Genomic DNA, 27,731 nt, shown 5'->3' with positions numbered 1-27,731 from the left:
AATCTACGTGTTTGTTTGTCTGCCTGTCTGCCTCTCCCAGTCTCTGCCTATTCCAGTCTCTCAACTTCCGTTGCTTTCCCACAGTTTCTCTTAGTCTCTGTGGCCTCAAATCCATGAGGCTCAGACCCCTGCAGACCCAAATGCCCCAGCTCATGGCCTTTCTCCAGACCCCTGATGGCTGAGAACTACAAACCCCAGTTTGCACGACTGCCCGAGGTGGATGAAGAGTGCTGGTGTGCACCATCTGCACTCTGGGAATTGTAGTTTCCTATCCCCGTGCTCTTGCTAGGGCTCCAAGATCTTCCCCGTGGGCAGTCCCTGCTCAGCACTAACTGCTGGGTCTATCTGCTGACCTACCACCCCCAGGGAAGCATGCGTCACTGGATGACAGGGTGGGGGTGGAGGCCCTGGATGGCAGCTTCCTGCTCTTTTGTGTCCCCCACTTGAGTCATGGGGGGCGGGGGTTCCAGGAAATTGGGGTTGGGAGGGGAAGGGATACCCTAATGCCACACTCAAGGACAAAGGGTCACTGCATCCTTGCTGAACTATATTCCCAAAAGCTCCAAAGCACTCAAAGGTGGGGGTCCAAGAGCACGTAGCTGTAGAGAGGGTGAGGAAGGGGAGCACCTGCAGTGACCCCAGAGGTCCCTGTGGTCACTAAGAGTCTGGGAACCATCCCCTGCTGCTGACACAGTGCTCACCTCCCACCCAATCTCTCAGAGCAAGGCCAACAAGGACAAGGTGGAAGTCCTCCACTCCGGCCAGACAACACACAAGGACCTCTCTGACCCTCTGATTGTCCACCCTGCCAACTCCACCCCTACCCCCTATCCCCACCCCCCCACACACACACACCCCTGCTCCTGCACTCCAGCCCCAGGGCTCCAAGAACACCTGGCTTCCCACTTATCAGTCCTAGTCCTCTAAGCGGAACCCAGGCGTCCGGCCCCCCACCCTCTGGGCGGGCATGGAGCCGAGGCTTTAGAGCCTCCCAGCCTGCCTTGTTCCTGTCCCATTGTGTGTGGGGCAGGGGCGGGGCAAGAGCCAGCACCGGAGAGCCCCCTCCCACTGCCCCCTCCCCTTCCTAAGGAAAAGGCCTGGGCTCTGCTCGGAGGGCCAGAGCTGAGGCAAGGCTGAACATGGGCAACTTGAAGAGTGTGGGCCAGGAACCCGGGCCCCCCTGCGGCCTGGGGCTGGGCCTGGGCCTGGGGCTGTGCGGCAAGCAGGGCCCTGCCTCCCCGACCTCCTCTGAGCCCAGCAGGGCACCGGCACCCGCGCCCCCACCAGCACTGGACCGCAGGTAAGGGCCCTGGTGGCTAGAAGCAGGGGGTGGGAGGGAGGGTGGCAAGCCCAGGAGCCCTGGCTGGCAAGGGCGGGAGCCTGTAGCCCAGCCAGGAGGGCCAGGTCGCCCACACAAAAGGGCTATCAGTATGGACAGAACAGGACAATCAGGGAGGCTCAGATAAGAGATCAGGATCAGGGCCAGCAGGCAGCAGGTGAAAGCGGGAGGTAAGGGTGCCAGTTGACCAGGTTTGAATGCTGCTCTGATGCCAAGAGCTGTTTGACTTTGAGCAAGTCACTTAACCTCTCTGAGCCTTCATGTATATAAAATATGGACATAGCAGTGATTGCTCCAGGGGATTGTTGTAAGTTTCTAGCTCATGCAAGCCTTCAACAAACACTGATGCTTATTTAACAGAAAAAAAGGGGCTGGGGAGGATAGTTACAGGAGAGTGAGAAGATCCGCTCACAGAAAGAGGAGAGAGTTCGCCCAGGAGAGTCAGGCCCTTGGGGTGGGAGGCTGAAAAGACTGAGCAAACAGGCCTTTTCCCTCGACTCCTGGCCTCACCTCCTAGTGTTCATCAACCCCCAAACTAACCTGCCATCCTCAGCCCCAAGAAGAGAGAAAGGGCAGCTGGAGGCCAGGTAGGGTGTCAGGCCAGGCAGGGTGGCGGGGGGCCTGGAGGCAGCTCCGTGGGGAAGGCTCCGCACAGGCGCACCACCGAGGTCCGAGTCCCTCCCTTCCTCCCCGCCGCAGGCCTCAGCCTCTGGGAGGAAGTGATAAGGCCTCTGAGGCTTCCCTTCACACGATGGTTACTGTCAGGAGGGGTGTGAGTGGGGAGGGAAATCTGAGCTGAGGAATCCCTGCAGGGGCTTCCCTCAGCTCAGCCAAGGGCTCCATCCCCCTCAAGGTAGGGTTCATCACAGCTCCAGGGAGTTGGACACCCCGCGTCCAGAAAAGGCGAGGTGGGCCCTGAACAGGGATGAGGACCCAGCCTTGGGTCAGGGGCTCAGGAGCTCAGCACTGCTGCCCTGGGCAGCCCAGGCTCTGGCAATACAAGAGAGGGGCGGGCCTGGATTTTAAAGAGACCAGTTCTGCCCACAGGGCCTCTGGCAAGATTCCTAACTTTTCTGAGCCTCGGGTCCCTCGTCTGTAAATGAGGTGGCCGATACTGTCTACCTCCTAACTGCGTTGTGAGGGCTCACAGAGGAGACGTAAGGAAGCATGAGGCAGGCGAGCAATAAATCACAGGGCTTATTCATGTCGCCAGAGGGGTCTCTGGGGGCACATCCAGAAGGAAATACACTCCTCCCCATGACCCCTCTCCTGGGTCTCAGCAGCCCCCCGCTCACCCGGCCCCCGGACGGGCCCAAGTTCCCTCGCGTGAAGAACTGGGAGGTGGGGAGCATCACCTACGACACCCTGAGTGCCCAGTCACAGCAGGTAAGGCGGGGAGCCCTCCCCATCCCACATCAGGGTCAGCGTGGCTGAACTCAAAGAGACACCGGGAAGAGCCAGAGGAGCTAATAAGGGACACACAGGGGACTTTGGTGACTCCTAGCCTCCAGCCCTTGCCCCAAGTCCTGCCACAGCCCAGCCCAACTCACCCCGATTTCCAGTCCCAGCCCCAGCCCTGCACCCACACCTGCCCAGACCCACCTTCCCTCTGGTCCCACACCCTGCCTCTGCACCCTGACCTAGTCCTGACCTCCATGCTCCCTGCTCTTTCTGCCTCTGCTCTCCACCCCAACCTAGGATGGGCCCTGCACCCCCAGACGCTGCCTGGGCTCTCTGGTATTTCCACGGAAACTGCAGAGCCGGCCGTCTCAGGACCCTCCACCCCCTGAGCAGCTGCTGAGCCAGGCCAGGGACTTCATCAACCAGTACTATAGCTCTATCAAGAGGTGAGACCATGCCTTGAGACCCACAGCCCACCCGTGTCCTTTGACCTGGGGCCCTGGTCCTGCTGAGCCCTCAAAAGGATGATCACCTTCCCTAGGACCCACTCCCATCATCCCCCACCCTGACGCCAGCACCCACCAGCCTCCCCCCAACACCCACACAAAGCCTGGGGAACCTCTCCTCCCGACGTGACTTTCTTCTGCTCCCCTCTCCACCACAGGAGCGGCTCCCAGGCCCACGAGCAGAGGCTTCAGGAGATGGAAGCTGAGATAGCGGCCAAGGGCACCTACCAGCTTCGGGAGAGCGAGCTGGTGTTCGGAGCCAAGCAGGCCTGGCGAAATGCTCCCCGCTGCGTAGGCCGGATCCAATGGGGGAAGCTGCAGGTGTGGCTGGCCAGCAAGCACCCAGAATCGGGACTGAGGGACAAAAAAGAGGAAAGGAGCAGTGAGGGCAGCTCCTGATGCTTCCCTGGGGGGTCCCAAGCAGTGGGGAGATCCTTGCCCATTCCCTTAGAGATTGGTACCCTTGGGGAGCCCACAGGCTGGTAGTGAACACCTGGTTGTTAAGCCCCATAGCAATTGCTTGGCTGGCTGTGGAGAGAAACACCAGAAACACCCAAACATACTGAGTCAGTGAGGACAGCTGGGCAGTGATCCCAGGGAGTACTGTCTGAGCAACAGAAGCATTCTGGAAACGGTCCCTTGCTGCTTCTTCCCTGTGGGCCTCACTTGTCCAGCCCAGTCCTCCAGCACCTTGGCCTCACACCCTCCCTCACACTCCCACCCCTGGAATGGCCTAAGAGAAGCAAGCTGACCCACAGGGGAACTTAATCCATGACCTTGGCCTCTTTAGCTGTAACTGGCCACCAAAGAATTTGGAATAAAGCCACATGCTCAGTAAATCCCAAAGGAGTCACCAATAAAAGAACGATCCTATCTGACACTTGCATCCCCTTGAAGTTGTTCAAAGATCTAGCTCAACTTTGAACCCATCAGAGCTTCCATATTGAATCCCACTCACTGCTACATCCCTACCTTGGCCCCAGACCAGCCACTGCCACCCCCCGCTTCTGTCACTAACCCAAGCAGGTAAGGGACCTCCCAGCTCCCTGCTGATGGCCCCACTCAGCTAGTCAAGGTGGCTTCTCCCAGCATCAGAATGTCAGGACGGGCAGACTCCCCGGAGAGCCACCAAGTGCAGCCAGCTGCCTTCCCGCCATCAGTGTGCTCAGGGAGAGTCTGCTAACTGGCCCGGGGTCACTTGCCTTTGCTTGAGCACTGTGGGTAACGGGGAACCCACCACCCACACCCTTAGGTGGCCTCCCCGTCACTTGGTGCCTTTCCCCAATCATCAGTGTGGCAGTGACTGGGTCCCTCCTCTGTATCAGGTACTGAGTCAGCTTCTGCAGGGGTAGGGAGTTGTCCCAGCAAGGAGATAAGGAGCAGACCAGGCTACGTTGGGTGTGTGGGGTGCAGGGCAGGAAGGGGGGGTTCAGTGTGGGTGCAGATGGTCAGGGAGGCTCCCCAGAAAGGAAAGAACCGTGACGAGTGACCCCCGCAGCCTTTAGAGGCTGCAGACGAGGTGGCTACTTACCTTCTCCTAGAGCTGAGACTCAGGAGCCCTGTCCCCCCTCCCCCCGCCCCCTGCCTTGGCTAGCTCAGGTGTTCGATGCCCGGGATTGCAGCTCTGCCCAGGAGATGTTCACCTACATCTGCAACCACATCAAGTATGCCACCAACCGGGGCAACCTCCGGTGAGTGCCCCTACACCGCGCCAGATGGCACCCCTCCCCGCGGTGGCAGTGAAGGCAGGGCTCTGACAGCTGTCGTCCCCATGTGTCAGCTCGGCCATCACAGTGTTCCCCCAGCGTGCCCCAGGCCGCGGAGACTTCCGAATCTGGAACAGCCAACTGGTGCGCTACGCGGGCTACAGGCAGCAGGACGGCTCGGTGCGGGGGGACCCAGCCAACGTGGAGATCACAGAGGTGTGCCCAGAGAGTCGGAGCGGGTGGAGGCCAGCCCATGAGGGCTCTGGGAGGAGGCGTGGGAGTCCAGTCAAAGAGTGACCAGTGGAGCAGGGAAGGGGGACTCTGAGATAAAGGAGGGAGCTGCCAATGAAGGGGGTCCCTGAGGAGGGCAGGAGGTTGGGCCCCTCAGAGCTACCTCTGGCCCTGCCCCCCACAGCTCTGCATTCAGCACGGCTGGACCCCAGGAAACGGCCGCTTTGACGTGCTACCCCTACTGCTCCAGGCCCCAGATGAGCCCCCAGAACTCTTTGTTCTGCCCCCTGAGCTGGTCCTCGAGGTGCCCCTGGAGCACCCCACGTGAGCATGAGAGGGAATGGGGCAGGCGGAGGAGGGGCTGCCCGGGGGTGGCCTGGCAGGCCAGGCTCCACAGGCAGCCTGATCCCCTGCCCGGACACCCCCAGGCTGGAGTGGTTTGCGGCCTTGGGCCTGCGCTGGTATGCCCTCCCAGCGGTGAGCAACATGCTGCTGGAAATTGGGGGACTGGAGTTCCCTGCGGCCCCTTTCAGCGGCTGGTACATGAGCACTGAGATTGGCACGCGGAACCTGTGTGACCCTCACCGATATAATATCCTGGAGGTGAGGACCCATACGTAGGGAAGAGGACGTATCCCCTTTGGAGCCATTGCCTCGCAAATAGGTCCCCACGCTGTCAGCAAGTGGGAGCACCTGAGTGAGGTCCAGGCTGCCTCCTACACTAGAATTTTGGAGGGTTCTGGGACTGTGAATTTGGGGCAAAGGAATATACATGCATGGATACAAATATGCAGTTATTTTTCTGGGATCTATAGCTCTATAGCTTTCCTCAGATTCTCAAGGCAGATCTTGCAAAAACAATGTCATCTTAGAAAGAAGAAGTTAAAATCCAGGGCAGAGAAGTAACTGGTCCAGGGTCCCTCTCTGCTCAGGTGTGCCTTGCAGGCAAGAACCTGAACCCGCCCCAAACTAAGCAGTCTGGCCTCTCGATGGCCACCTACCCACCCTCACTCCTTCTACTCATGAGTTCCAAAGATGCTCTCCGTCCACTCCCCCAAACCTTGTCCCTACCAATGCCATGCACCCCCGCTCCCAGGATGTGGCGGTCTGCATGGACTTGGATACCCGGACAACCTCATCCCTGTGGAAAGACAGGGCCGCGGTGGAGATCAACTTGGCCGTGCTGCACAGTTACCAGGTACACTGGCCCAGACCGGCCAGGAGGGAAGGGGCTGGGGCTGGAAGACAGGGAGGCACTTAGAGACAGGGGCAGGAGTTGGAAACAGCTGGAAGAACTACCATGGTCCATGGGGCACACTGGGCCCATGCTGCTGGGGACACAGCACCTACTACTCCAGGCGCCACAATATGGGGGTAGAGTGTGCTCAGAGCCCTGCTGATCAGGGCATGCTCGGTAATGCAGGCCCCCGGGGCAGACCGCATACATATTGTGATTTGTGGGACCCCCTGGATTCTGGAAACTCCAACTCCAGGACTGGAGGCCTGCTGAGCATTGTCGTTTGAGGAAACTAGTGCCTGCTGAGAACCTGGCCAGAGTTTAGGATGTTTTGGTTCAGGGGCAGGACAGAGCGACGTGGGAGACGGGAGCTGCTGGTGCCAAGCTTTGGGCTCGCGATGCATGCTGCAGCCAGGGGTGACAGCATGGTGGGGGAACAGCCTGGGTTAGATTTGGGGTGACCCAGGGCACAGCGGTGACTGGGGTCACAGGAGTGTGGGTCTGTAGGCTGAGTCTAAGCCCCTGCCTCCCCAACCCCAGCTGGCCAAAGTGACCATCGTGGACCACCATGCTGCCACTGCCTCCTTCATGAAGCACCTGGAGAACGAGCAGAAGGCTAGGGGGGGCTGCCCTGCCGACTGGGCCTGGATCGTGCCCCCCATCTCTGGCAGCCTCACCCCTGTCTTCCATCAGGAGATGGTCAACTATGTCCTGTCCCCGGCCTTCCGCTATCAGGTGCCCACCCCGCTGGCTCTCGCCCACTGTGGCCAGCTCTAACGAAGCAGCCCCCAGGGGCCTCCAAATGTTTGTTTTACTTATCTCCTCCTCCACTCCCCCCATCACTCCCCTGCAGCCAGACCCATGGAAGGGGAGTGCAACCAAGGGTGCCGGCATCACCAGGAAGAAGACCTTTAAGGAAGTGGCCAAGTAGGTGCCCTAGGAGCACTGCCCTTCCCCCACACCCAGCTGTAGCAGTGGGAAGGCCCCCACCCCCACACACCCACCACTCAGCGCCCCAAGACCTTGCTTGGACCATGCACCTGGGGAGGCTCTGGCTCCATGTCCTTGGGACCGCCCTCACCCTGCTCTCGCCTGCAGTGCGGTGAAGATCTCTGCCTCACTCATGGGCACTGTGATGGCAAAGCGAGTGAAGGCGACTATCCTGTATGGCTCCGAGACCGGCCGGGCCCAGAGCTACGCACAGCAGCTGGGGAGACTCTTCCGGAAGGCTTTCGACCCCCGGGTAGGGCTAAGCCCAGAGGAGTGGGGATCTGGGAAGGGGAAGGGGGCCCATCCATATATTTAGATGTGCCCCAGAGGACAGAAGAGGGTCACAAGTCAGAGCCCAGGAGAAAGCCCGGGATCCAAATGGATTCAGGGATCAAGTCTGCGCCTGAGTCAGGGTCTGAACTGTGCCCTGCCAGGGCGGGTCAGAGTAGAAGTGCCAGGACAGCAGGGGCCAAGTCCCTGGGACATCGGTCTTCTCGTCCACAGGTCCTGTGCATGGATGAGTACGATGTGGTGTCCCTTGAACATGAGACACTGGTGTTGGTGGTGACCAGCACATTTGGGAATGGTGATCCCCCAGAGAACGGAGAGGTAAGGCCTAGCAGGAAAGGGGCCACGGGAAACGAGGGGAGATTCAAAATGGGGAGGCTGGGCAGGAACCCCACCTCCATGATGGAGAGTGGAGATGCCTTGAGAGTCCCGCAGAGTGTGTGTGTGGACACTGCACTGGGACCCAAGAGCCTGCACAAACCAGACTCCAGCCCCACCTCCACACACACCTGCTTCAGTGTGTCACTGGGTCATTTCCATTGTCCCTGCAAGTGTTTAATATGTGGAAGGCATTTGGCTGGCCAACGAGGTCAGACTGCTCTCAAGCACTGACAAGTTAGAAAAAGTGCGATACTCCACTTACTACTCAATTTCAGCTTTCTCTTTTCTTCTTTCCTTAACAAAAGAAAAGAGCACTGCTCGGATGGCAACAGAGATTAGGCAACTTCACTTTCTGCACAAATCTTTAAAGAAACAAACTAGAGCACCCCCACTGAACACTTTATCATCAGCCATTATCTTCCCAGCTTCGTCCCTGGCAGCCCCGCTACAGGCATTCCTCGTACCCTTGGCTGTTGCAGCTTCTAGGTGATAAAGGTCTCCTGAGCACTCGGCACCTCCCCAAGCAGCCCAGAGCAGAACTCTGAGGCAAGACTTCCCCCCGACCCCGTGCTGCCCACTTCAGCTGTCATTCTGATCTGCCTTGTAAAGAACAATAGATCACTGACTTTTTTTAGTATAAAAGCAGTATTTACACCGACATGACCCACTACCCTATAAAGACATAGAACATTTCCATCACCTAGGCAGTCCCCTTGTCAGTGCCCCCAGCCAGCCCCTTCCCAGTCCATCCCTTCTGTCAGCCAGGTTACTTTGGCCTGCTCTAGGATGTCACAGAAAGGCGAGCACACAGTAAGGACTCGGCCCACGTCTGAGGCTCATCTCACTGTGAGTGATTTGGTAACTTGCTCCTTTCTACTGCCGAGCAGCCTGAGGCGTTCACTGTGTGAACGCACCGTGTGTTTCTCTGTTCTCCTGCTGACGGACACTTGGGCCATTTCCAGGGTTTAGCTATTATGAATAAAGCTGTTATGAACATTCTTGGGCAAGGCTTTTGTGGGCTTATGTTTTCATTTCTCTTGAATAAATACCTAGGAGTGGAATTGCTAGGTCATCGGACAGATGTATGCTTAACTTCAAAAAACACGAAAAAAAAACAAAAAACTGCCAAACAGCCACAGGGATTGAACTGCACCTCTAACTTCTGTGCATTTCAGTGTATGTAAATTTCACCTCTTTTTCTTTTCTTTTTTTTTTTTTTTTAGTGGTGCAAACCTAGGAATACGGCCCACAGAAAACGGGGTGTATTCACCAAAGTCACTAATAAGAATGTTTACAGCAGCATTATTCATAACAGCCCCAGACTGGAAACAATTCCAATGATGGTCCACAGCAGAACGGATACATACATTGTGGTCTATTCAAATTCTAGGCAGCAATGACGGTGAATGGCTCACAACCACCCGACACAGATGAATCTGAACACTCAATGTAGAGGGAAAGGAGACAAACACAAGAGAATCCAACCGTAGGGTTCACTTTGTATTCAGTTCAGAAACAGGCAAAAAGAATCCATGGTGTTTCAATCAGGAGAGTGGTTGCCCCCCTGGGGTGGGAGGTGGTAACTGGGGGTCCAAAGCTGAATTCTAGGTTCTAGCAACATTTCCTGAGAGGAGGCTGAGGACACAAGTATGTTCAGTTTGTGAAAATCTAGAAAGCTGTACATTTGTGATATGTGTGCTTCTCTGAACGTATTATGCTTCAACAAAAGGTTCAAAAAATAAAATTAAGGTAGCACACACTAATTATGGTGAATCTAGAGACACACCACCCAAACGCACCTACCACTAACGCGGGGGTGTTCCGGGCTTGCCACGTTTTAGGTTTTGCTGTGTGAAGGTGTCCCTGTAGCTCTTAGCTGTTTCCGTGGCAGCACCTGACACAGCTCAGCCTTCTAGAAGATGTTCGTGCCACCGACTAGCAATGGAGGCAATGCAGGGAGAGGGAGGGCTGTTTTCCACCTATCAAGTTGTCTGAAACATTAAGGACTGGCCACATGCTGTGTTGGCAGGAGTGAGCAAAGAGCGTGTCTCTTGCTGCGGGCTGGTCTGACCACCCACTTCATCCTGCCTTTAAATCCTGACTCAGCAGCTCCCCTTGCAAGGACTACCCTAACGAAACACTCAAAAGAGGAGGCGGGCATGTATATGTACAAGTGCTGGAGCACTGGTCACACACCGCCCAGATATCCTGAGTCAGACAGAGTCTCCTCCATGTGGTCCATGCAAATGTGGGCACACTGTGCAGCCATTCAAAAGGAGGTCAGTCTTGGTGTGTGGACCTGGAAAGAGGTCCATGATAGGTTACCGAGGAAAAAGCAGGTAAGTATGGTGTGGCCCCATTTTTACTTTTTGAAAAAACTATAAATACACATATATATGGAAGTTCAACCAAACAGATGTAGGAGTTTAAACACCTGCCCATAGGGTACATGCCTTGGGGGCAAGGACTGGAGGAAAGGTTAGGGTAGATTTTTGTCTTTTATTACTTTATGGTTCTGTAATGTTTTCAAAAAGCCAATACCAGTTTTAAAATTTTCAAAACAAATTAAAATCAGAATTTACAAATAATAAGGATCAGCTGACTGCAGTTTTAAACTTCTGTGTGGTTTGAAATAAAACAAAACCAACCATGATACCAACACTTCCCCTCCCCAGAGTTTTGCGGCGGCCCTGATGGAGATGTCCGGCCCCTACAACAGTTCCCCTCGGCCAGAACAGCACAAGTGAGTGGGGCTGGGAGCTTGGGGGGAGGTGGTAGGGAGGGCAGTGGGGCATTTGGAGACAATGAGGAAAGGAGGGCTGAAATGTTGTCCCTCCATGCCTCCAACAAGCTGGAGGATGGATGTAGGAGGCCTGGACACCCATCACAGCTCAGGAGCCCCTCCCTCCTTGCGACCCGGCCATTCGCAGCCCCCGGGGACTCTGAGGGCTGGTCAGTCCTCAGATCCCCTTCAGAAAGGGCAAGGGAGGCACACTGGGGCCTGAAGGCACAGAGATCCCTGGGTGACAAAGCCAAGCCCAAGGGCAAGGTCTTTCCTATCCCAGATGCAGAGAGCCTGGAGCTGTCCCCGAGCTATGTCTGGGCCTGCACCATGCTCCCAGTTCTCTGTGACAGCCCTGTCTTTGTCTTCTCTTGCCAGGAGTTACAAAATCCGCTTCAACAGCGTCTCCTGCTCAGACCCGCTGGTGTCCTCCTGGAGGCGGAAGAGAAAGGAGTCCAGTAACACAGACAGCGCAGGGGCCCTGGGCACCCTCAGGTGTGGGAGCTGCACTGAGGGGAGGCATGGGGGGGAGGGCAAGCTGCCTGGGCATACATGAGGCGGGGACGGGTGTGGGCTCCAGTGACGGCTCCCTGAACCCCAGGTTCTGTGTGTTCGGGCTGGGATCCCGGGCATACCCCCACTTCTGCGCCTTTGCTCGTGCGGTGGACACACGGCTGGAGGAGCTGGGTGGGGAGCGGCTGCTGCAGCTGGGCCAGGGAGATGAGCTGTGTGGCCAGGAGGAGGCCTTCCGTGGCTGGGCCCAGGCCGCCTTCCAGGTGAGCCCCTGGGCCTGTTCACACATGTGACCCGGGCTTCCCCTCCCACCCCAATTCTGGCTCACTCCCACCTGCACCCCTCCCCCTTGAGACATGCAATATTGAGGCTGGAGGCCTTGCTGCTGCCCTGATTGTTTGGTTCTCTGGTCCCATCCTGTTCCTTCTAAAATCCATCCTCATTTCGCCACTGGACAGCCAGCCCTCCTGGCTCAGTCCTCAGCAGTGGGTGATCCGACCCTAACAACATGGCAGGTGCCTGGCCCAGGCAGAGGAGAGCAGACAGGGCCACGGTAGGCAGACCTTCAGCCAGGCATAGATGGGGCCCCTGAGTGGGCGCCCAGAGAAAAAGCATGCAGGGCAGGCAGGGCGGAGGGAGAGGAGAAGGCCCAAGAGAAGGCTGGACAGAGGCAAGGGCTGAAACTGAGGCCAACACAGAACCCACAGGAAGTCAGAGGCCAGACAGGCTTGGGGTGGCGCCTGGACCGATGGTGTCCTGCCTGGCTCAGGGAAGTGCAAGAAGGGGTGCATCCCAGGGCTGTGACTTTCTCAGGCAGGGCTTCCCCCAGAGGCAGCTCGGCCTGGTCTGGGGATTATGCCTGGAGGTGAGCAGACTCCTGCCTGTCCTGACACTCCTGTTCACACATGTGACCCGGGCTTCCCCTCCCACCCCAATTCTGGCTCACTCCCACCTGCACCCCTCCCCCTTGAGACATGCAATGTTGTAGGGCAGTGCTGGCCCGCCCAGGGTTCCCAGGCTTGAGCTTAGCAAGTCTGGCCTGATGGAGCCAAGGGGGACATGCAAGCAGGGGGGCTGTGGGGTTGCCTGGCGGGTTTGTGGAGGGTTTGCTGGGGAGGAGAAAGACAAGCTGAAAAAATAGATAGGCTCAGGTTGGGAGGAGAATGGGAACGGAAAACAAGAATCCAGATGCAAGGAAGCGACTAGAAGCTAGGAGCGGGACAGGAAAAGGGGCACAAGGTGAAGTTTTAGGGATGCTGCTTTAGAGACGCAGGGTCAACAAGAGGAACATTCAGCTAGAAGCAGGAAGACGCTGAACGAACGACGGTGGTAGCAGTGGGGGTAGGAAGGAAGGGAGGGGGGCAAGGAAGGAAGGAAGAGATATAAGACCTTACACACACAAAAGAAAGATTAACAGGACTAGTGATATGCGAGTTGGGAGGAGAGGGAGCAACCAATCATGGGTGAGCCCTGGATTTCAAGCCTGGGCCAGGACCAGCAGTGTGCAGGACTCCTACCTGAGCAGAAACAAATAGGATATGCACCCTCCCAGGGGTCCTGCCCCGGGGCCCCTCCAGCCCCAGTGAGCAACGCAGGAAGGACAGAGCAGCCACAGCCACCCAAATGTGGTGTCCCACTCTGGGAGCACTGTAGGGTTTTACATAAAGCCTCTCATTTCATCCTCCCTGGAACCTAATGATGCGGAAAGATGGGTCAGTGAGGCACGTGGAATGTAAGCAGAGGAGTCGGAATCTGAACACAGCTCTGCGCACACTGACACATTCACTGAGTGCTGCTGTGTACCGGGCACCGTGCTCCCTGAGACAGTAACACTCACCAGACTGAGGAACTGGTGGGTGTGACACTGGTAAATACGTGCAAACGGACAGCTAGTGCAGTGGCCAAGCCATGCCATGGGCCGAAGAACAGGCCCCGTCAGCCTAAGCCACCGGGGCCGCTGAGGCCACAGGCATGAGCCGCGGAAGGGCGCCTCCCACTCCCAGGCCCCCCCACTCTCACAGTCCCAGGAACGGAAGGAAGGTGGCCACTGGGGACCCCACAGCCCAGCTCAGCCTCCTGCCTCAGGCTCCCTGAGCTTCTCACTGTTCCGGCCCTCACCCCTTGCCCCTCAGGCCTCCTGTGAGACTTTCTGCGTGGGAGAGGATGCCAAGGCCGCCGCCCGGGATATATTCAGCCCCAAACGGAGCTGGAAGCGCCAAAGGTACCGGCTGAGTGCCCAGGCTGAGGGCCTCCAGCTGCTGCCAGGTGAGGCTCTGGCCTTCCCCTGACTCTGCTGGCCCTCTGGGCTCCCAGGGTCCCAGGACTCACTGTCAGGGGCCCGGCCAGGTTCCCGGCTCAGTCTCAGTCTCCCCCCAGGCCTGATCCACGTGCACAGGAGGAAAATGTTCCAGGCTACGGTCCTCTCAGTGGAAAACCTGCAAAGCAGCAAGTCCACGTGAGGAGGACCACTTCCCCCACACGCACACCTGCCCTGGCCCCTCCGCCCCTCTGTCCCAGCACCCTCCCTCCCACGCCCTCCTTGCCCCCTTCTAACTGCCCCAACTCCTCACCCCCAGCCGGGCCACGATCCTGGTGCGCCTAGACACTGGAGGCCAGGAGGCGCTGCAGTACCAGCCCGGCGACCACATAGGCATCTGCCCGCCCAACCGGCCCGGCCTTGTGGAGGCGCTGCTGAGCCGTGTGGAGGATCCGCCTCCACCAGGAGAGCCAGTGGCAGTGGAGCAGCTGGAGAAGGGCAGCCCTGGTGAGGTGGAGCGGTCTGGGGCACAAGGGACGTCCCCTGGCCTCAGGGTCCCCTTGAGCTGAGGAGCTGGTAGAGGGCTGCCACCTCCCCTGACAGCCATAATGCCTGTGCTCAGAGCTGGCTGTGTTCCCTCCTGTTGGGCTGACCTTGTGGCTGGATGGTCCACAGAGCATGGCTCCTTTCTCAGTACCTAACTGCCTACCGCCAAAAGGCCGCCCCCTCCCTCTGGGCTCCCCCCAAAGTCTCCTCCTGACAGCCTCGCCTGCTCTGTAGGGGGCCTCGGGTCTACCTCCTGCCACACCAGTGCCTGGCGTTAAAATAAGAACCCGGACCAACCCAAACCAGCCAGAGGCCCCCAAACACACACACACACAGGCTACCCAGACAGGCCCACCACCACTGTTCAAGGGCAAGGTCTCCAATAAAACACAAGGTGTGGTCAGTCCCAGGATACCCCCCAAGCAATGACCACCTCAGACTCTGCAGTTCTGGCTGGCCCCTTCCTCAGACCTCCCCTGTACATCACCCCCAGGTGGCCCGCCCCCCAGCTGGGTTCGGGACCCCCGGCTGCCCCCATGCACACTGCGCCAGGCTCTCACCTTCTTCCTGGACATCACTTCCCCGCCCAGCCCTCAACTCCTTCGACTGCTCAGCACCCTGGCCGAAGAGTCCAGCGAACAGCAGGAGCTCGAGAGCCTCAGCCAGGTGCGGGCAGCCCCAATGGGCAGCAGGGGCTCGAGAGGCAGGAGGAGCCGGGTGGGGAAGGGAGTCCACCTGGCTAGCGCACCCTGGGGTTTAAGACCTAGCTCTGGAGTCATTAATTCATCTCGAATTCTCGGTGCTCAAGAAATGTTTGTTGGCCTGAACTAAGGAGGGAGAAAGCCCAGGAGGCTCGGCTCAGGAGGAGTCAAGAAGGGAGGTCAGCAGGCAGGGTAGGGAGGTTCTGAGCCCATTGCGCCCTGCTCCCACCAGGACCCGCGGCGCTACGAGGAGTGGAAGTGGTTCCGCTGCCCCACGCTGCTGGAGGTGCTGGAGCAGTTCCCCTCCGTGGCACTACCTGCCCCCCTGCTCCTCACCCAGCTGCCCCTGCTCCAGCCCCGGTACTACTCAGTCAGCTCAGCACCCAGCGCCCACCCAGGAGAGATCCACCTCACGGTAGCCGTGCTGGCATACAGGACGCAGGGTGAGCTGATGGAGGGCCAGGGTCAGGGCCACACAGTGACCCTGGGACGGGCCCCTCATTGGCACCCTCTCCTCACCACCCCCCAGATGGACTGGGCCCCCTTCATTATGGAGTCTGCTCCACATGGCTAAGCCAACTGAAGGCCGGAGATCCTGTACCCTGCTTCATCAGGGGGTGAGTGAGTACTTCAGGGGATGGAGGTGGAAGGGGCACCGAGAAGAGAGTGTCTGCCCAAGCAGGGGTGGACAAAGTGCCACACGGATGGCCAGGGACAGATGGAGGAATCGGCAGGTGGCTGACACAAGGTGAGGGTGGGAGCTTTGGTTAGAGGCATGATGGGGAGCAGGGAGGACCCACTTAACACATATCTAGAATGGGGTATCTGGTTAAGCTACTTCGGAACTTTGACTAAGCTTTGGGTGTTTCGCTAATTAGTACTTAGGGTCCTGTCCCAAAGCTTTCCTTCCCAGAGACAGGGCTGGGATTCGACCAGCAGGCCCTGATGCTTTTAGGTAAACTATGTCCCTCACTACATCTTTGGGGTCAGTCTGATATTGGGAGGCATGGCACTTGGGAACTGTACCCTGTTCAAGGCCAAGTCCCCACTTAGTCTGGGGAGAACTAGTTAGGTTACCATAGCATCACTGAGGACTCAAAGAAAGTAAAAGATCGCAGGATACCCTTTCCTTGTGCTGGGTTCAAAAGCCCTGCCTCATCCAGCAGCCGGGACCCAAAGCCTCGATTGGGGGTTGGGAGGGACTAAAAGGAGTTCCCAGGACATGCACCAGTTGGGTCCAGTAACCCAAACCCATCCAGGAGGCTAAATCACAAACTGTACCAATCTACTGAATATAAACCAAATACCAACATTAAGGCTAGGATTTAAAATAAACACTCAGTGAACTTCTTATGAACCAAAAGCTGTCCTTCCCTTCCCATATTTTGTAAATCGCCTAAATTGAGATATCAGAACATTCTTCAGTTCAAATTGACTCATATTCCCTTTGACCCATCCTCCAGAGATACAGGTGCAGGGAGTTTCTGCCTGCAAGTAGAGTTCTTTTCATAAACACACTGTGCCCACTCTGAGCTAGACTGTGTCGTAAGCACTTGACAACACATTTACCAGTGGAAGTGGAGTTCTCCTCTCCCCTCTCAGTTGAAGTTGGTAAGAATGTGGGAGCTGGGAAAGCACAGGGGCCTGACAGCGTGTTCCTTCACTAGGGCTCCCTCCTTCCGGCTGCCGCCTGATCCCAGCTTGCCCTGCATTCTAGTGGGCCCTGGCACAGGCATTGCCCCCTTCCGGGGATTTTGGCAGGAGCGGCTGCATGACATTGACAGCAAAGGTGAGACTGGGGGCCAAGGGAATGACTGGAAGGCAGGAGGGAGTCACTACAATCTAGGGGAAAAGGGACGGGGGCTACAAGACAGAAGCCAGGTAGGAAAGAGGGCAAGGAATGGGCCACAGAGGTGAAAAGAAGCTTATTAGACCAAGAGAAGGGCAGTGCCCTGTTGGTCCGGCTTCCTGGGGCTAGACACAAAGTAGGTGTGGGACAGGGTTAAGGACAAGGGGTAAGGGGAACTGGAAATCTAGAGAGAATGGGGCTAAAACTCAGAAGGCAGAAATGTCCAGAAGTGGCAGAAATGTCCACTCAGAAGGCAAAGTGTACTTGGGACTGTGCCAGAGCTCACCTAGATGTGTCCAAGACCCAAGGAAGCTACAGGGTGTTCAGGCTGGACACAGGGTGTGCAAGACAGCGGGTAAATCGAAAGGAAGGGGCTGTGACTGATAAAAAGGCAGATTATGTGGAAGCTGAGGATGTGCAAGAGTATGGGGTTGGAGCCCGGACAGGGCTAGATGGAGTCCTAGAACTTCCGTGTTAGATGGTGCCAAGCGCTTGGAATTCCAAGTCAGAAGGCCCACGTTCTAGTGCAATGCCACCACTGGTCATTCCACCGGAGGAGCCACCACCTCTTGCACACCTCTGCTTTTCCCTGAGCGTCTTCTCTGTAAATCGGGGCCAGGCGAGGTCTCTGTGAGAGCATCCTGCACTCTCCTGGAGGCTAGTCAGCCGAGAGTGGTTGTTTCCACTCGAAAGGCTTGGGCTGTCCGCCTGGGCGAGGTTAGCCAGTGGGAGATGTCGCTAGGGCTGCGCCCCGGGGAGAGAGCTCTCCCAAGCCGCAGTGCTGCTTGCAGGGCTGCAGCCCGCCCCCATGACTTTGGTGTTCGGCTGCCGATGCTCCCAGCTCGACCACCTTTACCGCGACGAGGTGCAGGATGCCCAGCAGCGCGGAGTTTTTGGGCGCGTCCTCACCGCCTTCTCCCGGGAGCCCGACAGCCCTAAGGTGCGACACCCTGAGGGCGCGGGGGTAACCTGACACTAGGCACCGGTGAAGGCCCGAGGGGCGCTCGGGAGGGGCGGGCGGGCCCAGGCCCGGCCCCACCCCCTATAGAGCGCACCCTCCGCCCCGCCCCTCAGCTCCCACCCCAAGGACTCAGACAACCGCCCCCACTCGGCCCCTCCCGCGGGCCTTTGGTCTCCCTCACCTTCACCCTAGCCCCGCCCCTTGCTTGGCTCCACCTCTCTAGACCCCAGCGCCGCGCATTTAGGAGCTGTCTGGCCGGCGGAGAGACGGTTCGCACCCGGTGCCGGACCCTCCCCCCAGGACCCCTCTCCCAGGGCACGCCCCTAATCCCGGCTTCCCTCAGACCTACGTGCAAGACATCCTGCGGACGGAGCTGGCTGCTGAGGTGCACCGCGTGCTGTGCCTCGAGCGGGGCCACATGTTTGTGTGCGGCGACGTCACCATGGCAACCAGCGTCCTGCAGACGGTGCAGCGAATCCTAGCGACGGAGGGCGACATGGAGCTGGACGAGGCCGGCGACGTCATCGGCGTGCTGCGGGTGCGGGGGGCGGGGCCTGCCCGGGGCGGGGCCGTGCCCGGGGCGGGGCCCACTCCTCCTTGGATCCGACCTATTCTGGCCCTTTCCCCGCAGGATCAGCAACGCTATCACGAGGACATTTTCGGGCTCACACTGCGCACGCAGGAAGTGACAAGCCGCATACGCACCCAGAGCTTTTCCTTGCAGGAGCGACATCTGCGGGGCGCAGTGCCCTGGGCGTTCGACCCGCCCGGCCCAGACACTCCCAGCCCCTGAGAGCCCTCCTGTTTTTCATCCCAGTTCCGGCAGTGGGGCCGTCAGTCCACTCTGGCTCTGCGGCTCTCCTGTCGGAGTTGCCAGACCAGCCACCTCTCCCCTCCCGAGGTGCCTTCCCCTCTTTGTCCAGAGTGTGCCCTAAATCGCCTTATTCACGGAAATGAGTGAAATGTCCCTCTCTAGGTCTGTTTACTTGCCCCAGGTCCAGAGCCCCCCCTCTCAGGTCCTACTGTCACCCCCTTTGTGTTCCTTAGGTGAGTTTTAGATTCCCTTTACCTCTCTCAGGAGTATCTTATCTCGAAACCTAATCTCTAAATCATTCAAATATTTATTATTGAAAATTCCCCATAAGAGACTGGACCAGATGTTATGAGAGCTACTAAGACGCCTAACCCAGCCCCATCGATTAAAATTACAGAATGACAAGCTTTGTCTTTTAATTTGTGCAGATGAAGGTCATGGTAATTCTTTGGAAGGCAGTCCTACCCTACATTCTCCACTCTGACCAATGCTCTAGAAATGTGGTTTCCAGCCAATCACAGACAGTTCTGTGTTGCCTCCTTGCTCTTGGTTGAGAAGCAGGTACAGCCTTCAGCTGTCAGCAGGGGGAATGCCAGAGACTAAGGTCACAAAGATGTGTGACACAGCCAGGAGCAACCTTTACTGCTGGTTTCAGGATGAGCGGCCACACCCACTTCCTCCGACGTCACCCTAGTGCTGAACTCCAAAGACATCAGCCCTCCATAGTTTTTCCACTCACAAGTCCCCATGGCCCCCCTCCACAAGTCCCGTGGGACCCTGAAGGCCAGGCTGGCTTGAAGAGCCCACTGCCGTCAGGTCCTGTCCCTCACTGTTTCCCTTACATTTAGCTAGGCCTCCGCCTTGGCCCTGTACTTCACCCTGAGAATACCTAGGGAGTGCTTCCCAGGCAATTGCTCCAGAACAGCTAGTTGGGGTGGTGTCCCCTTAGCGCCCCCAGGTGGGGATCATCTCTAAGACTTGTTTCCAGATCTTTTGGCATCTCCTCTCCTACCCTTTCTTGGCTCTCCCGGGTGAGCTCATCACTAACCTCCCCCAAGTCCTGACCAACTAGAGCGTCCTTAGGCCTACGGTTTGGGGGGGGGGGAGGGTCTCTGAAGAGGGCTCGGCGTCATGTCCTTCCACTCCATCTTGTCTGATCTACAGCTGGAGAAGCCAGGGAACCTGGGGGAGGAGAAGGCTCTTGGCAAGCATTCCAGGGGGTTAGGTTCCAAAGATGACCATCCGCATCACCCTGAATTCCCACCACTGCCCCCAATCCCTCCAAGTGGGGCTCCACCCAATTTTCTATTCATTCCCCAATCCCCCCCCACCCCCACCCCCACCCTCCTGCTCCATTAGACAACACTGACCCTGAGGAGCCCTCTCAGTCAGTACCAGCGGCCTGACCAGGCTCCTTCTGGGTGTCTGTGGTCTCCTGAAACTGTCCAGGGAGCAGATTCTGGGTCCTCTGGGTTCTCCACTGCTGTCTGGGGCTGGAGGCAGGACTGGAGCCTGGTGAGAAAAGCCATCAGCTGGCCGGTGTGGTGATGCCCACTGTCCACCCAGGGTCTGTCCCCTGCACACCCTGACCACCTCACCATCACTTGACCAGGATGGCTTCTCCTCATCGGGCGAGAGTGTCTGGGAGGGGCTGGACCAGGGCCTGGACAGGGAAGAGGCTGAAGCCTCGCCCCACAGTTCCTGCTGCTGCTGTTGATGGAGCTAAATGGAAGGAAGAGGAATGGTGGGCTCTCTCGTGCCACACAGTGGGAAACCCAGCCCCTGGACTAGGTGCAGAGGCTTTTCAGCTCTTCCAGCTCCTACCGAGTACTTCCTTACACTCTACCCCCCCCACCCCATCTGCATTTCATTCAGCTGCTTTCTCCCTACATTTCTCTTTCTGGCACCCCTCTGCTCACCTGGTGCAGGTAGATAGCATGAAGACTCATCTCAGCAGAAGCAAGCTCTGGAAGCTGGGCCAGCTTCAGGCCCCCAGTGCCTCCTGGGGACACACAGCTGGAACAGAGGGCACAGTACACCAAAGACATGCTTCTCCCCCCTGCACCCCACAGCGAGGGCCAGATTTGATTTCCCCTTCCGAGGGCCCATGTATACTCCTCCTGGAGGACCAGCCCCCACCCCTACCACCACGCCCCCACCATGGCTGCCCTGCCTCTCCAGCTCCCCCTCCTCACCTCGGGTCCTGGGCAAGGCGGGAAATGGAGGCCAGCAGGCTAGCTGTGGCTGCGGCTGGGCAGGGAGTCGTGGGGCTCAGGTCCCGTGGGGGCAGGAGGGGCTGCACCAAGAGGTTGGCCAGAAAGGCCTCAGGCTGGGAGCAAGAGAAGAGGGCATCAGAAGAGAGGACAGAAGGGGAGGGAGGAAGTCCAGGGAATGACTGAGAGCAAGCTAGACCAAGGAGCAGGTTAATACAAAAAGTGAGAGGGACAGGAGGGACTTCGAGTGGTGAGGGCAGAAGGGCAGGCCAAGCTGCAACTCACCAGAGGTGAGGAAGAATCACTGAGCACCCCAGGCGTAGGGGGGCTGCGAACAGAGGTGGCGCCCCAGGCAGCTGCATCTTGTTGTACTCTGCCCCGAAGGTGCCCTAGGAACTTGGAGCTGTGCCCAGGGGGGCGCCATTGTGGATGCACGAGGGAGAACCTCATCAAGGAGAGCTCAGTCTTTCCATCCTCCGCGCGCTGAGACAGTGAGGCCTCTGTCTGTCCTGCCGAGAGCCACTGAGAACAAGAACAGTCAGTCGTTCAGATGCTGTGCACACTGCTCTTACAGCTTCAGTGGGAGCCTCGTGGGGTAGGCGGGACAGGAAACACTGGCCCGTGTTCCAGGTCAAAGAACAGAGGCCACGATGGGGCCTTGCTCAAGATCACCCAAGAACACAGCAGTAAAGCAGGACCGGGGTCTAAAGCCAGCACTAGGGGAGGATGTGGGCTTAATGTTTCGCCAGCCTGTGTACACTGGACCCCAGGGCTGGCCTGACCGCCTGCTTCCAGCCCCACCTACTGACCAGTTCATACCTCTGCCTCTCTGACAGTCTTTCCTCCCACTTACTGGAGTTGCAATGTGCTGAGAACTCTGTCAGGGTTCTAGACACATCATCTCCTGTAATCCTCACAGCCCTGTACCTTAGCTACAGTCACTGTCCTTATTTGACAGATAAGGACACTAATGTGTGGGGAAGTGAAGTGACTAGCTCAAGGTCACAGGTGGCAAGCAATGGAGCTTGGGGGGGAACCCAGCTCTGCTTTGAGTGAGGCAAGCAAAGCCCTACCCAACCACAACCCCACACAGCCAGGGATGGGCTCTAACCTGAGGGTGGCCGTGGCGCTTCACATCCATAAGGGCAAAGGAACAGATGTCCCCAACTCCAGCCACATCCACAGTGAAGTGATGAAAAAAGTCAATGATCTCCAGAGAACGAGGGCAGAACCAGAAGAGCAGAAACAGCGGAGTGAGGAGTGGGGACAGGAGCTCCTCCAGGAGGGAGACCTGGGGAAGCAAGGTGAGGCTAAGAAGGGCATGTTGAGGGGTCCACACTCACAATCAGGACCAAGAGATCCCCAGGGCCGCTCGCCGGGGCCGGAAACCTCTAAGCCTCCCGGCTCCTGGGATGGCCAGCCCCGAGCCGAGCCCATTTGTCCCACGCCTTCTCCTGGGCGCCCTCGGGCTGCACGGGTATTTCCGCAGCCCCCCTTCGGGGCGGACCCTCACCGCTCGGTACTGCAACAGCCGCGCCATCTGCCGGTAAGCGCTGGCCCGGCCCGCGGGGCCGGGCTCCTCTGGGAGGTAGTGCATGTGCGCCAAAGCCGCCTGCAGCAGGAACTGCGGGGAACGACTCCGACCCTGCTCTTCCGGAATGAAAGACCTGGAGAGCGGGTGGGGGTGGAGAAGGGGCCTGCAGTTAGGATGTGCGGACGGGCGGCGGGGCTGGGGGCGGGGGGCAGGGCTGACGGCCTGAAGGGTAGGGATTGGCGGGAGGCTCGGCCCCCGGTCAGAGGAATGTCCCCCTCCTCTCCGGACGAGCTCCCCAGCACCTGGCCACGGTGGCCGTGACCCCGAGCGCGGTCATGGCGGTGAGCACGTGCTCCACGGCCAGCACGTCCTCGTCGTAGACGGTGAGCACGAGCAGTGCGGCGAAGAGCGCGCCAGCGAAGAAGACGACCTGGCGGGCCAGCAGCGCGAGCAGGGGCGCGGGGGGCGCCGCGGCGCGCAGGAAGGCGGCGGCCGGGCGGTAGGCGCGGGCCAGGCGCGCACGCAGCTCGTGCGGCAGCTCGTTGAAGTGGCGCAGCTGCAGGTGGGCCAGGCGAGACCAGCGGCGCGCCCCCAGCGCCCCGGGCTCCCGCCGCAGCAGCTCCGCGTGGCTGTAGAAGGCGTGCAGCACCTGCCAGGCCAGCACCAGCGGGCTCAGCGCCAGGTTCACAGCGGCCAGCAGCAGCACCGTGCGCCGCCAGCGCGCGGCTAGGGCGCCCCGCTGGTCGCTGCGCTTGTAGGCGTCGGGCAGCTCCCAGCCCCCGCGGAAGAGCGAGAAGGGCCCGCGGAAGAGAAGCAGGTCGACGTTGAGCGCCAGGCCGCGGCTGAGGAAGGCCGCACTGCCTCCCCAGGGCAGTGCGCAGCGGGCCGGCAGCAGGCCCTTGTTGGCCAGAGCCACCTTGTAGTTGGTGTAGCGCAGGATGCGGTGGTGGACGTCGAGCTCGGTCAGCGGCCGCGGCTGCACGCACAGCCCCCCGCTCTTCTGTAGTGCCAGCAGGCGGGACTGCACCTCGGCCCAGGGCACCGAGCTGAGCTCCTCCTGAGGAGAGGGCACTGCTGAGCGCCAGCAAGCTGGATCCTGCCGCACGGTGGATGCCCTCACTTGACCAGGGCTACATCCCTCGTTTGCCCTCTCCCCACCTTGGTCTCCCAGCGTCCTCGAAGGCGTGAAACCTGCCACCTTTCCCTTTCTGCCCTCTCTTGCCCTCCCCTGACCTTGTCACTAACAATCAGGACACTTCTTTCTTCCTTTCATCCTCTTCTGAATTGTGTTCCTCCTGCCCCTGCCTCTCTTGAGGCCATGAGTCACATGCTTCCCGGTGACACCTACTCATTTAACTTCTTCAGGTATCTGATTTCAGCTCCTGAAGAGCATCTGTTCTGGACCCTCCCCCTCCACCCGGAAGTTCTTCACCTACAGCACGGAACTGCTGCCAGGAATGCAAAGTCTCTCTCCTTCCCGTTCCTAGGGTGCTGGCCCGCACAGGACCAGAAGCCTCCTTGTCTCAGCATGCTTTGAGACCCCCGAGCCCCATCCCACTCCACCACCAGATTAACCTGCCTAAGACACTGGCCGTGTCCATGTCTGGTGGGATGCTGTCAGATCTCACTTGGGGCTCATCTGCAAACCTCATGTTAGCCCAGTTTCACCCAGCTGCCCCAGTCCGGCTTAGTCAAGTCCCTCCAGGCCAGCCTCTCCAGTCCATCCCAGGCTCTCCCCTTCCCCTGAAAGGAATAGGGGAGGAGAAGAAGGGAGGAGGAGGAAGGGAAGAGTCAGCAGCCTCCTGGAGGAGCAGTGGTGTAACTCCCGCCCTCCCCGACCTGTGCTACCCTGGCCCTCTCCATCCTCCCTGCACTCTGCCTATGCTCCCCTACTCAAGGGGCTTTCTGAAACCTCTCCGCCTCTCTGTGCAGGAGAGCTGTGTGGAAGGTTCTGCACTTCTGAGGGAAGCAAGGGAAGCTGGCTGCAGAAGGTAGCCTTTGAGCTGAGTCTTAAAGAAAGAACGTAGGAACAGAACAAGAAGAAGATGGGGAGGAAAGAAAGGGCAAAGCATGAACGGGGACAGGGAAGGGGCCCATCACAGTGGTCCACTGCAATAGGGAGTGAGGCCAGACAGGGGGGTGGGATCCCCCGATGGGGCCTGACCATTCAGTTGCAGGCCAGTGGGTCCATCTCAGTGCTGCCCCACTTCCTGCATCAGCACTTGGAATGCCCTCCTATTTCCTAGCCTTCCCAGCCCCGCCCGAATTCCTGCTGCCCTGTAAAGCCAGATGGCCACCCTTCCTCTAAATACCTACTGTTTCGACCACAAGCATGTGACCATAAATCATCTTCCATAATCTAACTAAATCAACAAAATCCCACTAGGGTCAGGACCATGTTTTCTAAGGTGGTACCCCACCTCCTAACATTACTCAGGGCCTGGGCAGGTGTCCATAAGGCCTTCTGCCTGCTTTCCACTGGGTCCTTCTGTCTGCACAGCCCCCACTCCTCCCCTATTCTCTGCCCCCTCTGACAGGGACCCCATCCACAGCCTCGCCCACCCAGCTCACCGGGGGGATGTGCAGGGCCTCCCTGTAAAACACCTGGATGTCCCAGTAGCTGAAGAGGTTGCAGACCGAGCGAAGCAGCTGTAAGAGCCAGAAGGCCGCAGCCAGGATCAGCAGGAAGACCAGCAGGGGGCTGGAGCGGATCCTGTGTGGGGCGGGACAGATAGCAGCGAGAAAGTGGGGGCCCAATAGAAAGGGAGACTAGACTTGGGGAGAGATGGAAAAGTCACAGAGAGGGGGACCCAGCTAAACCAGCGGTTCTCAAAGTGTACACCCTGGGAATCCCTGAGTGTCTGCAAGGTCCAGATTTTTTTCAGGGAACATTCAGGTTTTCTGCTGTTTTCACGCTCATTCTCTCGTGAGGGTACAATGGACTTTTCCAGAGGCTATGTGTGTGACATCGTGTCGGCAGCCGATGGAATGTGTGCTTCTGCATTCTTAGATTTTAAAGTTATTCTCAGCTTTACTCTCTAATAAGATAATTATAAATAGAGAGATATGATTCTCATAAACAAAAGCTCTGGAGTGTTTTTGATCGAGTTTAAGTGTATAAAAGGTGTCCTGAGACCAAAAACTTGGAGAACAGCTGATTTGGATCAAGGGACAAAAGGGGGGGGGTTCTTGTCTGCTCCTCTCCCCCTGTCGTTCCCCCAGCCAGCTGTCACTCACCGCTGGGCACACTGGGAGGAGGACAGGATGGCATCTGCCAAGGTTACTTTGTTCTGGAGCAACCCAGGTCTCGTCCGGTTGTTTGGCTGGTTGGCAAAGAGGATGTTGTAATCCACACACCGAAGGAGGAAGGTTGTGAAGGTGACAATGAAGACAAATTGTCTGGGAGACAGGGAGTGAGGTGATCAGCCTCCAGGCCAGCCCCGGGGGGTCCTCCCCACCCTGCTGAGCCCCTGGGCTGCTGGGGGCGAAGGGGGTGGCCACGCTGGGGGGACTAGAAGCGGCAGGCACTACTGAGGAAGCAAGATGACAGAGTTTGGGGGTTGGGACAAGTATCTCACCCCAACTGGAAGACATCCTCCAGCAGGATGCAGGCAAAGCCATTTCTCTGGTGGTAGCTGTAGATGTGACAGCGCGTCAAGAAATAAGCCTGAGGCATGATGGGCCTTTCTTGAGGACCCCTCTCCCTCACTCCCCCAAAGCACTGCATCCTCAGAGCCTCCCTGCCAAAAATGGCACCAGCCCCCAGAGGTCCCCCATGCCACTCCTGCCCAGTCGAGTACAAAGGATATCTTGGTGAAGAAGCTGTCCAGGTTCTGGATGTGGTGCCAAGAGCCTGGGCACAGAGAAGAGACTGTTGGGACTTGGCTCTCACCTGAGTGACCAGTTCACACCCTCAGGAGCCCCCAGGCCCTCCCCAGTACTCCCCTCGCAGCCCCACACCCACACTTACCTCGGAGCCCTTCAGGCACATGGAGCAGGGGCTGCTGCTCCTCTCCATGGAGGGGTGAATCTTGGGACCCCTCAGGGTCACAGTCTTCCAGCCGCTCATAATCCTGCTCAGGGATCAGAGGGCCTATCCGCAGCCCAGGAGGGTCCTGGGGGCATCGGCGTGAGGGAGGGGGAGTCACTGAGGCCAGGGGTGGGGTGGAGTGGGAGCCCCATGAGGGAGGAGCAGAGATGGGGGTCATCGCAGGCTGTGCCTGCGTTGTTGGGGTGGGGAGGGCACTGTGGCGAGGCTGAGAGGCCCCTGGGGCCTGCACCGCTGGGCAGGGGGGTCCCAGGGCCAGAGGGGGAGCTGAGGAAGGGGAGCTTCTTGTGTGAGGGGCAGGGGACAGAGAGAAGATGGAAATCCTCCCTCCGCCAGGCCCCCGACATGGAGGAGGAGGAAGAGGAGGCAGGGGCATGGGGAGGAGAGGCACCGATCCAGGCCCCAGGTCTCCCCACCGCCCCAGCCGCCCTCTGCTCCCCCCCCAGCCCACTCGCCTCACCATCAGGCCACTAGCTTCTCTGGAAAGCTTGGAAGGACGGGAGCTGCTGCTGCTTCCACAGAGGTCTGGGGTGCTAAGCAGGGACTTCAACAAGGATAGTGACAACAACAGCGTGGTGACTCAGTCAGGGCAGCCCTCAGGCGTCCCAGCTCTCAGTCACCTGTCTGACCACTCACACCCCTTCCAGGGCAATCTGCGGCCTAACCTCTCAGGGCCAAGCCTCTGTGCCTGGGAGGGGTGTAAGCTGGAGAGGCGGGGACTGAAGAGCGGGCAGACCAGAGATACCTATCCTCCCCTCCTCAGACCTCGAGCGGATTTAAAGGGGAGGCCAGAGAGTAGCAGCCAAATAAACACAGCAAAAAGAAACTCCTATCAAAGGATTATAATACTACGAAACCGAGATGTTAAATCTTTGATTTCTTAAAATCTTGTCTCCCCTCCCCCTACACACACACACACACACACACACACACACACAGATCAAAAATCAACAGAGAAATGCTTTAAGACCAAAAGCAAAAAGAAGAAAAAGAAAAGAAAGGGCTGATTTTCTGTTTGCCTGATGGTACTAAGGGAAGAGGGGAGACTGCCCACCTTCAAGGCCAGGTTGGAGGAAACTGGAGGAGGGGGAAGGCAGTGAAGAAAGGAGAGGCAGTTATCCTGGATGTAGGAAGAGGTTTGGGGAGCTTACCGTAGAAAAGAGCCTCTTCGAAGTTCTATTATGTTTTTTTCTTTATCCCCTTAAACGTCAAAAACCCTCTCCCCCTTTCCTATCCCGTTTGGGGGGGGGGGGGCGGAGAAGCATCAGAGCTGAATGAACCAGCAGAGGGCAGCTGGGGGGCCAGGATTTGGAAGGGTAATTTGAATACCCAGGGAGATCTGGCTGAGTTGAGCTCCTTGCTGCCACTTCAACAACAAAGAGTAGCAGCTGGTTTGTTGCCATGTCCGACGTCATTCCTAAGGCCCTGAATCAC

At 58.2% G+C, this 27,731-nt stretch overlaps 2 protein-coding genes across 5 annotated transcripts; one reads left to right on the top strand and one right to left on the bottom strand.

Annotated features, from left to right (window-relative positions):
* Positions 1-1,085: 1,085 nt before the first annotated feature.
* On the top strand, positions 1,086-18,913 carry NOS3 (nitric oxide synthase 3). 4 transcript variants are annotated; one of them, XM_045792330.2, is made up of 26 exons: positions 1,086-1,300; positions 2,623-2,725; positions 3,038-3,186; positions 3,405-3,567; positions 4,846-4,937; positions 5,027-5,168; positions 5,368-5,507; positions 5,612-5,786; positions 6,280-6,381; positions 6,961-7,155; positions 7,274-7,347; positions 7,519-7,663; positions 7,915-8,019; positions 10,755-10,822; positions 11,240-11,356; positions 11,463-11,637; positions 13,507-13,639; positions 13,751-13,829; positions 13,951-14,138; positions 14,671-14,843; positions 15,111-15,321; positions 15,408-15,495; positions 16,546-16,667; positions 17,519-17,667; positions 18,032-18,226; positions 18,320-18,913. In XM_045792330.2, exons 1-26 carry the CDS (start codon positions 1,140-1,142, stop codon positions 18,479-18,481), a joined length of 3,606 nt encoding a protein of 1,201 aa, XP_045648286.1. In that variant the 5' UTR covers positions 1,086-1,139; the 3' UTR covers positions 18,482-18,913. The 4 variants fall into 4 exon arrangements, with proteins under 4 accessions (XP_045648286.1, XP_045648285.1, XP_087716825.1 ...); XM_045792329.2 differs by having other exon boundaries at positions 2,620-2,725; XM_087860699.1 differs by having other exon boundaries at positions 2,620-2,725; positions 14,647-14,843.
* Positions 18,901-27,510, bottom strand: ATG9B (autophagy related 9B). The gene is made up of 14 exons (XM_045792333.2): positions 26,220-27,510; positions 26,059-26,102; positions 25,828-25,892; positions 25,487-25,648; positions 24,821-24,962; positions 22,552-23,306; positions 22,229-22,382; positions 21,827-22,006; positions 21,001-21,237; positions 20,698-20,831; positions 20,422-20,518; positions 20,101-20,224; positions 19,873-20,014; positions 18,901-19,684 (listed from the first exon to the last, which is right to left on the bottom strand). Exons 1-13 carry the CDS (start codon positions 26,758-26,760, stop codon positions 19,887-19,889), a joined length of 2,763 nt encoding a protein of 920 aa, XP_045648289.2. The 5' UTR covers positions 26,761-27,510; the 3' UTR covers positions 18,901-19,684; positions 19,873-19,886.
* Between the last annotated feature and the right edge of the window lie 221 nt (positions 27,511-27,731).

The sequence above is a fragment of the Ursus americanus genome, chromosome 3 (genome assembly GCF_024610735.1).
Source record: "Ursus americanus isolate L20-20 chromosome 3, mUrsAme1.1.p, whole genome shotgun sequence".
Classification (NCBI taxonomy): Eukaryota; Metazoa; Chordata; class Mammalia; order Carnivora; family Ursidae; genus Ursus; species Ursus americanus.
Note: the sequence above shows the minus strand (reverse complement) of the source record. Positions and strands in the feature narration are given on the sequence as shown.